Source organism: Sturnira hondurensis, unplaced genomic scaffold (assembly GCF_014824575.4).
Source record: "Sturnira hondurensis isolate 20B ecotype Veracruz unplaced genomic scaffold, ASM1482457v3 Scaffold0022566, whole genome shotgun sequence".
NCBI lineage: Eukaryota > Metazoa > Chordata > Mammalia > Chiroptera > Phyllostomidae > Sturnira > Sturnira hondurensis.
This window is the reverse complement of record NW_028095197.1, coordinates 18,366,572-18,380,957: the sequence shown is the minus strand read 5'-3', so window position 1 is coordinate 18,380,957 and position 14,386 is coordinate 18,366,572. Positions and strand designations below refer to the sequence as shown.

The 14,386-nt window shown below is 43.1% G+C and overlaps 1 protein-coding gene across 1 annotated transcript in view; it reads left to right on the top strand.

Annotated features, from left to right (window-relative positions):
* The window catches only part of SVEP1 (sushi, von Willebrand factor type A, EGF and pentraxin domain containing 1), a 163,960-nt gene that overhangs the window by 113,740 nt on the left and 35,834 nt on the right, over positions 1-14,386 (top strand). Inside the window, exons 35-37 of the mRNA XM_037035776.1 lie at positions 730-921; positions 2,161-2,328; positions 13,227-13,899. Of these exons, the coding sequence (XP_036891671.1) occupies positions 730-921; positions 2,161-2,328; positions 13,227-13,899 (1,033 nt within the window). The remainder of the gene's footprint in view (positions 1-729; positions 922-2,160; positions 2,329-13,226; positions 13,900-14,386) is intronic.

The following is a 14,386-nucleotide window of genomic DNA, read 5'->3' as shown; positions in this document are numbered from 1 at the left end:
CGTTGGCGCTGGCACCTCCTGGAGGAGCGCTAAGAATGGATGCCTTGTACAAAGGCCCTACATGCCAATTAATAGTCTTGGTTATGAGCTGGAGCTTTGCCTCTGTATGATACTATAATGGTGGATACATGTCATTATATATTTGTCTAAACCCATTGAATGTGCACCACCAAGAATTAGCTGTAATGTAAATGATGGATTTGGGGTGATATGTTAATGTGGCTTATGATTTTAGCAAATCTATCGCTGTGGCTCCTGCAGCTGTGGGAGAGGCTGTGCATATGTGGGGGTAGGGAGTCCCTGGGAACGAACTCTCCGTACTCCCTGCTCAATTTTGCTAAAAACCTGAAACTGCATAAAAGTTTACTAAAAATATGAAAATTGGAAATTTAAGAAAATAAGCTGGAGCTATGGCTCCAAACCTAATATTTTAGGGGCTAATACTAGAACAGACACTCTCAGACCAAGAATGCCATGGTCTGCTCTATGACACAAACTAGAGGGAAGCCAACTCTTCAAATCTGCCTTCCTGCTTATCCCCCAGCCAGACGACCAGGGAAGAGGTACAGTATTGAACCTTGAAAAAAGATTTTTAAGGCATTATTTCAGGAGGAAAACAGAACTCTTCCAGTGTGGATAAATTCTCAATATTTTTGGAGGTTGTGGCACAGGTAAAATTATGCAAAGTAAAGCAAACTATATTCTGTTCTCTTCCTTTATCTTCTTTAGATGTGACGAAGGTTATACTCTGGAGGGTGATAAAGAGTCATCCTGTCTTGCTAGTGGTTCTTGGAGTCATTCTCCTCCTGTGTGTGAACTGGTCAATTGTTCTAGCCCCGGAAACATAAACCACGGGAAATACGTCTTGAGCGGGCTTACCTACCTTTCCACGGCATCTTATTTCTGTGACAGTGGATACAGGTAAGTCCACAGCCACCAGCCCAGCTTCCCGGAATACCCAGTTACTCGATTATTTGCTTAATAGAATTTATTTGCATGTGACCAGCTGACTTTCAGTACAAGTTTCTAAGTGTGAAAGATATTCTCAAATTTGTATGCTTCCTGAGGCCTGGCTTGTAGCGAATACCCAGGGAAATATTCCATCTGGAAGCACTACTTTAACTGTTATAAACATTTAGATATTAAAAATGAAAGCAAAAAGTGTTGTGAAGCATAAGACAATGCCTGGGTGTTTTGGTAAACGATTCACCAAGCTTACACTCAGCATCACATGGGATGTGATAAAAGCATGTCAGGGTAAGGGCCTGAGTCCCTGATACTGTTAAGAGGTTAATTTGGGTTGTGTGTGTGTGTGTGTTTGTGTGTGTACAAACAGAAGAGACAATAGAGAGATTCAGTCTGTGATCTGAAACTTGGCCAACAGGATCTGAAGTGAACCAGTTCAAGTGAACAGAAAGCAAAGTGAGTAATTCGTGTGATCAGAATCAGGTTGGCAAGTGCAGGTGGATAAGCCACAGGATGTGAGGGCAGTAAAATCAGAGGAAGACTGTAGGTCAGAGTCAGGAGCAACACAGCTCAGGGCCCTCACATCCCAAGCTCAGGGCCAGACCAGTGCCCTCTGACCTCAGTTACCCAGAGCGTCTCAGTTTTCCTGGGTGTCTGTCTCCTTCACCTCTGGATCCTGGTCCACCTGTTAACCCCTTCTCATCCAAGCCACCTGTTCACAAGGTCTGCAGTGTCCTACAACAGCACCAGTGAGCACGTTTTATTTTGCAGAGTCACACTGTTTTAGCCCATTCATTGTTTTTTTTTTAAGATTTTATTTATTTATCTTTAGAGAGGAAGGGAAGGAGAGGAGAGAAACATCAATGTATGGTTGCCTCTCAAGAGTCCCCTGTTGGGAACTGGCATGCCCCCAGGCATGTGCCCTGACTGGGAATCGAACCGCGATCGTGTGGTTCGCAGGCCCGCGCTCAATCCACTGAACTACACCAGCCAGGGCCCATTCATTGTTTTAAAGGGTCCAAATCCTGCTCAGATTTCCTCTGCTTTTATATACAGCAATAAAATATGAAAAATGTATATTTGTATACTCAGATTCCTCAAGGGCCCCCTGATCGCTTCGAAGTCTTTCCTCTTTCACCTCCATAGCAGTAAATAAATAGCCAATGAAAGAGGTGACGACCTTCTTTTCTGTAGCTTACAGGGCCCTTCCATCCTGGAATGCACGGCCTCGGGCAGCTGGGACAGAGCGCCACCTACCTGTCATCTTGTCTTCTGTGGAGAGCCACCGGCCATCAAAGATGCTGTCATCACTGGAAGTAACTTCACTGTGGGGAACACTGTCACTTACACTTGCAAAGAGGGGTGAGTAACCCTATGAAGGAGAGGGGCACTGGGAGCCACTGAGGGGGGATGCTCCCAACCTCGGAGATGGGCCCTGCAGAGCGTTAAATTACACCTGTCAGCCTAAGCCAGAGAGAGCTTCACGCTCTCATTTCCTGACGGCAGAAAAGGAGCACCTTCTCCTGCGGGAACAGCGGGGGTTTTTTTGGAATTGGAGTAATTTATCAAACCAGGCCTTGAGTGATGGACATTGGGCAATGCAGTGGGAACTAGCGTTACACTTTAATTACAGATGCAGAGCCCTGGCTGGTGTAGCTCAGTGGATTGAGCGCAGGCTTGCGAACACACAATTGCGGTTCGATTCCCAGTCAGGGCACATGCCTGGGTTGCAGGCCAGTTCCCAGGAGGGGACACATGACAGGCAACCATACATTGATATTTCTCTCCTTCTCTCCTTCCCTTTCCCTATAAAGATAAATAAATAAAATCTTTTAAAAAAAGATGCAGAAAGCACACTTAAATAGACACTTGCATATTTATCCTCGGCAAATGGAGAGGCAAAACGTCATCGCAACATAAAATGACACATCTTGGGGCGGGGGGAAATAAGCAAATTCAGGCTTTTCCGGTTTTAATTATCTCATTTAATTCAGAGACAAAATTTGAAAATCAGGAAGCAGGTTACAAAGGGCTGTCACCCTCCATGTCTCATTTGATCCTCGAGAAAAAAAAATCCTGTGAGGTGCAGGGAAAGGGGAGGTCACGCTGGGTGGTGGTCTGCTCACACAGGCCATAAAGAATTGAGGGGCAACTGAGTCCCCAGGGCTCTGACCCCCCCGCCCTGCTTCCTAGTGCTTTCACACTCCAGATTTACCACAGTTGCTTTTCACACAGCTGGAAGCTGCCACCACAGAAGGGTTGCCATTTTCTGGGTTCCTAACCTCAGCTCTGCTGTTCACCAACTGTGGCCTTGGGAAAAATTGTACAACCGCTCTGTGCTTCGATAGTCCTACATAAAATGAGCTCATTAAAGGTTCATAATTCTTACGGACAGTGCGGGAAATGAAATGCTGTCATGCCCAGCCTCACCAGAAAAAAAACTTTATAAACTCAGCAAGAAATTGTCACTGTCATGATGATGGGAGTGCAGTGAGAGGGTACAGTTTCTGTATAACCACAGGAGGTGAAGTTCATTACGCCTGGGTAGAAGACCGGCCCACGAATACGGGGCTGCCAGCAGGTGGCGACAACATTTTGTTGCAGATTGCGTGAATGGCAGGCAGAACTCAAATCTGAACACCTTAAGTCAGGGGGTGTCAAACTCGTGGATGCTTTCAAAGGGCTGAGTGTAATTTTAGGACTGTGTAAATGTAACTACTCCCTAAATAGGAGCAAGGAGCTCGGTGCCACCACCGGGTATGGGCCAAGTATGTGCTGGGCCCGGTAGAAACAAGGAGGGCTGGAATCGGCCAACAGGCCTTGAATTTGCCTCCTGTGCCTTAAGTGAAAAAGAATTCCTTAATATTAAAATATTAGTGCAGAGCCCTGGCTGGTGTAGCTCAGTGGATTGAGCGCGGGCCTGTGAACCAGAGGATCGCGGGTCGATTCCCAGTCAGGGCACATGCCTGGGTTGCAGACTGGTACCCTGCAGGCCAACTCCCAGCAGGGGATGCACGAAAGGCAACCATACATTGATGTTTCTCTCCCTCTCCTTCCCCTCTAAAGATAAATAAATAAATAAAATCTAAAAAAAAAAAAACCCACCATTTAAAAAAATAAAATATTAGTGCAGGAGTAAACGTCTGATGGTCCCATCACTCCCCGGTGGATTGACTCATTTAAAAACTGCTTCAGAATAAACTGCGTAGGACTATTAACAGGTGGGTTATTTTTTGTGAAATCTTATCAAATATAAATGTCCTAAATAATAACCAGATACTGACAACATCTGAGGTTTTTCTTATTAAAAAAGTGAGGCACTATTACCATATAAAACTAGAAAATAAAATGGTTATTTTAAAAAATTACCCTAAGATAAATATTAGTGGCATTTTACTACATTTCTTCACAGAATTTTGCCTTTGCATATCTTTTTAGTATTAAAGATCATGCTGTATATACCATTTACATTTCTCTTCTTCACAAAGCACACATTCTTTTCACTAATCATTTGCTTATAACATAAGAGTCCTGTATCTGCGTAATGTTAAGTCTACATATTATATACAAGAGATTTATTAAAAGAAACAGAGACAATAATGAAAATTACAACAAATCTGTTCATTTGTAGAGGGTTTCACGGTTTTTAAAGGACTGTCACATGAGTTATCTCCTGTTCCCTTTTACAATGATGGTGGTTGGCAAAATAAATAGTATTCTCACTTTATAGTTAAAACATGAAAGTATTGGGTTATGTTATTATTGTACATATCCCTTCCAGCTTGGGCAAGTAGACACTGTCTGGGAGCTTTTTCTCATTGAAAAGGTAAAAACCAGATCCGCCCACCTTAATCACAGAGCCGTCAGAGGGCCTGAGGTGCTTTCTGTATGCATGAGGTACTGTGTAAATATCGCTTCATTATTATTTTCTGTATCGTTATCATTGTTATGTAAAGTGGTGACACTGTACTGTTATGGGAGAAACTGTCTTAAATAATTAGCCACATTAGTAGAAAGTACACACAGTTCCAAAACGCTACCACCTATACTTCCCCTGCAAGTAAAACTTCCGGTGAGAGGAAGAACCCCCGGACCCCGGTTTCTTGCCTCCTCCACGGTGGGGGGCTACGAGGGTGGCCATACCCGAAGGAGAGCTGCTTATTTTTTCTGGCCAAGTGTCTAATGAAACATTTGAAAGATGCAGAAAAGCACAAAATAAATGAAAAAGTAATTTCTATTTTAAATTACCCGCATAGCCATTGCTGGATGAAAGAACATGGTAAATATTTGCCGCAGTGACTGTGTGGCCCCTTTTCGTAAAAGAAATGCGATATTACAGATACAACCAGAGGCCCTTCTCATCATGTCAGCACTGCCCCCCAAGTAACGAATGGGGATTTTTGTCTTTATTATGTATGTATGTCCCCGCAAACAGGTATTCTATGGGTCCATGTATTAATTTTCATACATGTTGCTCTATACTCTAAGCATCCTTTAGAAGCTTGATTTTCACTTAACATCATCTCTGTTGATTCATGTAAAGCGACAGAATTCACAGCAACTCTTAGGCAGCACTTCCTTGTGAGAATGAGCCGTCTCCAAAGTTGCCCGCGGCCCCACCAGGGCCGGGGTGGTTTATATTCACTTTACTTGCTGCTGTAACAGTTCTGAGGGAGTTATCCTGCACCTGTCTCCTGGCACGAGTAGGGGAGAGTACTTCTGGCCTGGACACCAGGAGTTGGAGCTGCTGCGTCGTGGGATAGCCATGTGTTTCAGATGAATATCTAAAGGGCTGGACACTCACCAATTGTTTCCTCTGTAGCTTGTTTTTCGTGTCAAATTTAAGAAATTTTTCCTGCCCCGAAATCATCCTCAGTATCTCTGCCTTCTTCCTGGACAGCTTTAAAGACCTTGGAAAACATTAGCTTCTGCCATCCCACTCATGTCATCATAAATGTCTTATCGTCATCTACATTTTCTCCCTTCTTACTTCACAACTTTTCAAATTACTCATTTTAATAAAGTCAGTGACGACTTAGATATACTCGAGTGTTTATTACTCTCTTCATCAGCATTGTTTTATTTTTATTGTTGTTATTGTTTTCCCTCCCACTCCTTCCTTTTGGACTTAGTGTTCTCATTCCTATAGTATGTCCTTTACATCTTTCTTTGGGCAGGAGTAGTGAATTCTACAATCTTTGTCTGAAAATAAAAGTTTTACCCTTGCTCTTGAATTATAGTTTAGCTGCATGTAGAATACATGCAGGTATTACATGCATGTAGCATACATGTATATAGAATACATTCTATTAATAGAATACTATTAATAATACATTAATAGTATTATTTCCATAAGCATTTTGAAGATATGGTTCCGTTGCCTCATGACTTCTAATGTTGAGAATTCTGTCACAGTCTAATTCAGTGGATCTCCACCTGGGGCATTATCGCCCTCCAGGGGCATTTGGCAATGTCTGCAAACATTTTTCATTGTCCAGTTGGGGGAAGGGCACCTCAAGCATCGAGTGGATAGAGTCCAGGTGTACTCCAGATATTCTACAGTGCATGGGACAGCCACCCACAGCAAGGAATTGTGTGGTCCCAAATGTTCGTAGTGCTGAGACTGAGAAACTCCTGTTGAATGGTGGTTCCTCTATAAGTAATGTCTTTTCCCTCCCATTATAATTTGTCTTTGTCGTTTTGGTGTTTCCCTGTGGTATGACTAGTGCTGTATTTATCGTTGTTCATCGTGCTCAGGCCTCGTTGCACTTCTCACACCTGAGAAGTGACACCTTTCACCAATTTTAAAATAGTCTCAGCCATTTTCACATCAAATATTCCCTCTGCTTTCTCTTTTCTCTGTTTCTGTGTAACTAGATTCTATATTGGGCCTTTTATTTCTATTTTCCATCTGTCACACTTTCCATCTCTTTATAAGCTGCATTGTACTTGGGTAATTTCCTCACATATTTTTCCAGTTCACAGATGTTTCTTTCTACTATCTGAAGTCTGTTTTTGAACATGTCCATTAGTGTTCAAAATTTTTATTTTCTATACTCTTAGAATTTCTATTCATTTACTTTTCAAGTATTTTTACATAATCTCTTCTTTTTAAATAAGATTTTTGAGTCTCTCTTTTAGTCCTATTTCAACATACTTATTTCATATTTTTTTTAGGTTTTAGACCCTTTTTCTATTATCTTAATATATTGGTGCCCTAATCTTGCTTCCTGGTCTCTCTGCTGAGCAATTCATAATGGAAAATATGCTTGTATATGTTTTATTATTTCAGATTGTGCCCTTATACTATGCAGGGTTTGTTTTATTTGTGATAGTCCCTTATGGTCTGTGAATTACTTTTTTCTACCAAGAGTGTTAAGAGTATCACCAGCCAACAACCTAATTTCACATTTATCAGTTTGGAGACTCACAAAGTGAGTAGTATAAATCCCACCCTCAGATCCACATGAGGTGGGGCCTGGGGACTGCCACCTGAGCAGGGACTTTGTTTTTCCACCCAGAGCACCAGCAAACGCAGAGCCTCACTTGTCACCTCACTGGGCCTCTGGGCAGACTCTTTCCAGTGAACAGCTTTGTGGCGATTCATGCCAGAGACTTAGCTGTGCTGTGTCTCAGCTCCAAGCCTGTACTTCCTATCCTCCCTTCTCCTCTTCCCGGTCTGACCCAAGGGCCAGCACAGCCTTCTTTCACAGCTCAGTTGTGCATTTAAAATCATTTTTGTTCTATGTCATCAAGGGCTATATGCGGGGGGATTTCAAACCATGTTATAGCCAGAGCGAGACATGGGTTCTCAGCCTTCTCTCTCTCTCCCCTTGTTCCAGTTTCTTTCCCCAGGGGCTTGATTGGCATTAAGGCAGCACGCAGTGTGTCTTGTTCGGTTGCAGGATGGAACCACTGTGTTCAGATCCTGGTTTTTGGGTGATAGGTTCTGTCCCGCTCTCTCATTCCACTTCCTACGACGCTGCTGGCTTGATCAGAGGGTTAAGGCCTCTGTTTCTCTGCAGCGTATTCTCAACTCCCTCTTCTGCCCTGGGGCACCTGACACTGCACCACGCGAGCCTCCTACGCATGCGAGTTGCAGGTGCATCCATGCTTGTCTTGGTCTCACCATTTTATTGCTTCTTATATCAGTGTTGAATTAAGGCAGAAAGATCCACTGTCAAGAGTAGGACGGAAGAGCAGGGACTCGAGGAGACCGGAGTAGTAAGATGATGCCGAGGAAGGAAGGAAGCAAAGAGTCTCCTCTCTGTCTCCTGCCCTACACTTGGCCTTTCACAATCTCTTTGTGAAACCATCACACTGGGGGTTTTCAGCTGTTCGCCCAAAGTAACAAAATGATCACTTCGTTCCCATTTCCCTTTTCATCCTGATGTGTATACTCACTCTCTTAGGGAGGAACTAAGAGGAAAGGAAGACTCGTTGAAACCCGGAAACCCTAACAGTGTCTCCCTTTTGATTCTTCTGAAATACAGACTTTTAAATGCCATGACTGAGTACGCTAAGATAAATTTTTAATCATCGCTTTTCACTCAAAACAGAATTACTGATGCAGATTTTCTCTTAGCAAATTATAGCTCTTTTAAGCCTCTTTTATGGTTCTCATAAAAAGAGAAGAGTTAATAACCCACTCGGGAATTCACTCATAAAGCTTCCCAGGCTCATTAGCAGGCTTCCCCTCAGTGGATGAATCAAATCACTGGAGATTGCATGTTAAGATCACTCTGCCCATGTTCAAAGGATTTTTCATTATTATTCCAGAAATATGCTAATGTACTGGCAACCATTTTATCCTAATATGTGTGTTCATCTGTGGCATCACCATAGTATTGATAGGCCATTTTTCTATGGAATTTTGGAGTTAAGCAATTTGTTTTGTAATATGTGTGGCCAATTTCAAGTAATAGTCTGCAAGGGCGTCTCTTGAGTGAGAGTACAAAATGTCACACAGATGAGCCCTGGCTGGTGTAGCTCAGTGGACTGAGCGTGGGCCTGCGAACCAGAGGATTGCGGTTCAATTCCCAGTCAGGGCACATGCCTGGGTTGCTGGCCAGTTCCCAGGAGGGGACACACGAGAGGCAACCATACATTGATATTTCTCTCCCTCTCCTTCCCTTCCCCTCTAAAGATAAATAAAATATTTTTTTAAAATGTCACAGAGATGATAATTAAATATTCTAACGTTTTAGATGCATAACAATTCTGATGTTTCTTGCTTCAGTAGCCAGTATTTGTAGGATGATATATCTCACCATCTGCACAAAACTTTATCATTTTAACTGATTTTTAAAAAATAAATCAACAAGTGAAATATGTCTCCCAGAAATCTTAATGCGTTCCGATTTCTGACATAATAAAATGGTGCACAGTTTGATCAGAGACCAGCTATATTTGTATCTAGGTAGCTAACACTTCATCCCACGTTTTAATCCTTTGGAAAATATAGCTTTCTTTACCTCCTCAAAAGATGAACTGACGTACTGCGGAAGATGGTTATTTCTAATAAGCCTCTATCCCCAGCTTCACGGAGCACGTTCTCTGGTCTGAAGCACCTGCTGCCGTTCCACCCACTGAAGCCACTCTGTGCATTTTTTGACTCCTCTGAAGTACAAGCCGTTCAAGGATGGACAGCTTGGTACTGGCTTCTCCTACCACTCGATCATTAGAGCTAATTAGGAGGCTTCCATAAGGGCCCCAGCCGCTGTGCACATTTCTATGACCGAAAAATGAGGCTCCTCTCTGGCTTGGGTGCCAAACTCGCAGCATTGAGGGACAGACATGCCATTGAGAAGACAAACATTGCAGCCAGCTCCATCTCAGATCTGCACTTCTCCTTATTACGTGTTGCCTTGGAGAATTAGAAGCATTGAACTCAGCTAAAAAAAAAAGTCCATATTCCCTACCCTATAGTTGTGTGTTGTTTATAAGCTAATGAGCATTTGGGCTGAGGACCGAGTTTTGTGCCATTCACAAGATATGAAACTCCCACCCAGCTTACTTCTATTAATCAATATCCTTTAGGTCGTATGGTTAGCAAACCACTTAAATAGCGTTCTGTTCTAGTGACATTTTGTCAAATAAAATCTTAAGAGATTCTTGTCAAAAACCACTTCCAGTTAATCTGTGCTTGCCACATCTTCACACATCGACGGTCCCAACCTGTGAAAGTACACAGTCCTGGTGATCACCACTTCCTGTTCCGGGGGTTCATGTGCTATTTCTAACTATTCTTGAGTTCTCAGAGCACCTCACTTGTTATCACACTCCCATTTCTTTGCTCACGTTATTTTTCTGCCTTGAATGATTCCTTTTCAACTTTGCTTAGGACGCCACTCAAAAACCATTTCATCTGGGAGGCCTTTCCTTCTCTTCTCATTCTTAAGACGGAGTCAACCCTTTCTCCGTTAAGCAACCGCTTTGGTGTGAAGGGGCCTGCAGTGCACCAGGCTGGGGAGGGTGGACAGGAGTGGGGGGGGGACAGGAGTGGGGGGGGACAGGAGTGGGGGACAGGCACAGATGCATAAACAAGCAAATGCATTGGCATCGCCTCTGTGCACTAAGGAGGCAACTCTAGCACATAGCGTGGTCCTTAAGTTATTTGATAATTGAATGTTGACTGAGAATCACAAAGAAAAGTCAAGATTATAGGTCAGAAAAAAAACAGTGTAGGATCTAAGAAATTATGGGTAGTATAAAAATACATCCTTTAAAATTTATTTATTCAAAATACATATACAAGGGGGGACCCAAATCCCCAGAGTTTATTATTAAAAATTGTGTATTTATTCTTCCATGTTTAAACTTCAATCACCTTCATAGTACTCTCCATGTGATGCAATACACCTATTGAGACATTTTTCCACTGCTCAGAACTGTTTTTGAACTCATCAATTTTCGTGTCTTAATGCTTTTGTCATTTTTTTTGTTTCACCTCTTCTACATCAGCAAAACGTTCCCTATGAGGACTGTTTTTTCCTAGGGAAACAAAAAAAGTTGATCGGGGAAAGATTAGGTGAATAGAGAGGGTGGAGCATGGGGGTCATGCTGTTTTTGGTCAAAAACTGCTTAACATTCATTCAGTGCTTTGTGGGTAGGTGCCTCGTAAATCACACATCGTGAAATGGGCAAATGCATTGAGTCTTCAAAGAACATTCACTGAAGCCGAACACAGCCTCTCACAACACCACCATCTGGTACTCTGATAGAGATAGGTTCCTAGAACTCGCCTAGAGGGAGAACCCTAGAGGGAGAAGCCCCTAGAGGGGCCAGCCTGCCAACAGATAATTTCATTTTGAGGGGGGGGTCCCCCCTCCTACTTAGCAGTAATTTTCCATTACCATTACAGAAGAGCTTTGCTGCAATTTTCCATTAGGGAGGAAGAGTTGGTGGGGATTTTCCAGAAGCTCAGGGGTCAGAGGTCCAACAACGTACTGCCAAATTACAAAACACAGTTCTTCTGTCCTCAAGAGACTTTGGGGAACAAGGAAGGTTCTGGAGATAGATGCTTCTGCCCCAAAACAGCTGGTCGCGTGAACTAGAGGAAGTGTTTTATAGATGGCGCAGTGGAGCCTAATAGACCAGGGATGTCTCGGGTGATGTCTGTGAACTTCAGCCAATGACATTTGCTAGCAACATCAAGGGGCCTGTGACAATAATACATGGTTTAAAGTGGACAACGGGTGTAAATTGTACTATAAAACATCAGGAGCCTCTACAAATTGAATTCTTACCCAGAGCACATCCTACACAAAAGCAGTAGAATCTGGACAGTCAGATTTTGAATAATGGGCTTTTTAATAATAAAATGGTTTTAGCATATTGTCTTTATATACCTTCCTGGGTCCTCTATGGCAGATGCCATCTAAAAATTGTATTAAGTTCAGATTTTTATACAAAGAACTGTGCTTATGTAAAGTAGCGAATGCAACAGACCCTCGGTGGGTGCTGAGCTCAGCCGCTGGGGGTGCTGGAGAATAGCCATTTTGAGGCCACAATGTGATGCATGACCATAGGCAGGGTGGGTGCACACACCTCTGCTGATGCGCTATCATTTTCTCCTTGATCTGTATCCTATAAATTTCCTAAATCTTGCCTGCTAGGGTGAAGGAATGCCAACCTCTCCATAATAGCTGATCCTTTATAAAATTCAGAGGGACCTTCGGAGAATGTTTACTAACTAGTGACTTAAGATCATTGGTAGTAGTAAGAAGGCAATTCCATAGGACACCCACAAATTGCTTTCTAACCAACTTCCGTTCAAAGAGAGAGGAAGAGAGACAGAGCAAAGTCATGGAAAGGTACAACTGTTGGAATCCAATAAACTACAACCAGACCCTAACTCTGCTGCTTGCAGCTGTGTGATGCGAGGCAGGTGTCTTAGCCTGTCTAAATAACCACTCACTCATCTGTCAAGTGAAGGAAGTGATAAGTCTAAACAGAACTGAATTCAGTGCCTACTTATTTTGGTCCCCTCACCCTTTGTTAATGTCAAAATGACAGACTGATCATCTTTCCCTTCAGTAAGAAAGTGAGAATGAAAATAAGAACGACTCAAATATAATGGTTCTAATACTGCGTCTCCTACCATTTTGTTCTGCTTCATTGAGAGAGCACTTGAGAGTAATTCAAGATTTGGGGGGGGGGGTTAGCAATCTGCCATATATGGGCAGTCACCTTGAGCATAAAGATGAGAGTTATTAGGCATAATTTATTCATACTGGTTGAATAGAGAGCCATGTGTAGAACACAGCTGTTAACGCTAACATATGGTGAAGGAGACTAAAACTGTAATTGCTGCTTTGAAGTTCATTGAAGGTAAGTAGGTGTAACTGTGAGCTCTCTGCAGGCTGCATGCATATATAGCTTGTAATAGGTTATTTCAAAGACCAGTGAGAAAGCCAATCACTAAAACCATCTAAAGACAAAGTTCTGATTTTGAATTGAGTCAAGCAGGGCTTTAGTTTGCTCCTTGTGTTTTTAAAGAAATGTGTCACAGTTTGCAGAGTTCCAATAATCTTCAATTCACTTCCCTTTCTGAATGAGCATTAATATTGAAATCAAGATATATCTTTGTAGCCCAAATAAAAGTCAGGTGATCAATAAGCTCAACAGGAGCTATTATTTTAAGGAGTGAAGAATAAAAGTAATTGTCGGACAGGGAATAAAAGTAAAATTGGAATGAAAAGATGCAAACACTTCTTTTCACGTGTTATCCTTGCTGTTTCTTTCCCCCCAACCCTTAGCTACACCCTTGCCGGCCCCGACACCATTGAGTGCCTGGCCAGTGGCAGGTGGAGCGGCAGTGACCAGCAGTGTCTGGCCGTGTCCTGCGACGAGCCCCCCCACGTGGAGCACGCCTCTCCAGAGACTGCCCATCGGTTATTTGGAGACATTGCATTCTACTACTGTGCAGACGGTTACAGCCTGGCAGACAATGCCCAGCTCCTCTGCAATGCCCAGGGCAAGTGGGTTCCCCCGGAAGGTCAGGCCATGCCCCGCTGCATAGCTCATTTCTGTGAAAAACCCCCATCTGTTTCCTACAGCATCTTAGAGTCTGTGAGCAAAGCGAAATTTGCAGCAGGCTCAGTTGTGAGCTTCAAATGCATGGAAGGCTTCGTCCTGAACACCTCAGCGAAGATCGAATGTCTGAGAGGCGGGCAGTGGAGCCCTTCGCCCCTGACCATCCAGTGCATCCCGGTGCGGTGCGGGGAGCCACCAAGCATCACAAATGGCTATGCGAGCGGATCGAACTACAGTTTTGGGGCCGTGGTGGCTTACAGCTGCAACAAGGGGTTCTACATCAAAGGGGAGAAGAAGAGCACCTGCGAAGCCACGGGTCAGTGGAGCAGCCCCATGCCCACCTGCCACCCCGTATCCTGCAATGAACCGCCCAAGATTGAGAACGGCTTTCTGGAGGTGAGAGGCCGACTAGCAAGTAGCCTGTGGCTTCCGTCACTTTCAGGGCCAGCCCGTGTGGCTAACCTGGGATTCAAAAGCGGGGCCAGTGAATAGATTAGTGTTGAAAGAAAGAAGTAGCTAAATCTATAGGTGGCGAGTATTGGAGAAAATATCAGAGATATGAATCCTTTTACTATATTAGCTCTCTAACATGTGTCTTTTCATTCAGTCCATCAAGAAAACAGGAATGAAAATGTATTCCCCCAAACCAAGAGCCGTTTTGAGTAGACAATATTCTAATGAAATACTTTTTAAAAACCAACACATACATAATACTTTTTATCCTCCATTAAATTCAAATACAACAACACAGTAAAGGCCATTTATTTAAGATTTTTGCGCAAATGTACTAGATTTCCACTGGAAGAAGATGATAGTATATGTAAGGAAGCTGTCTCTACTTATTCATTTAACAAGTATTTCTGGAGCTCCGGCTAGGCTTCAG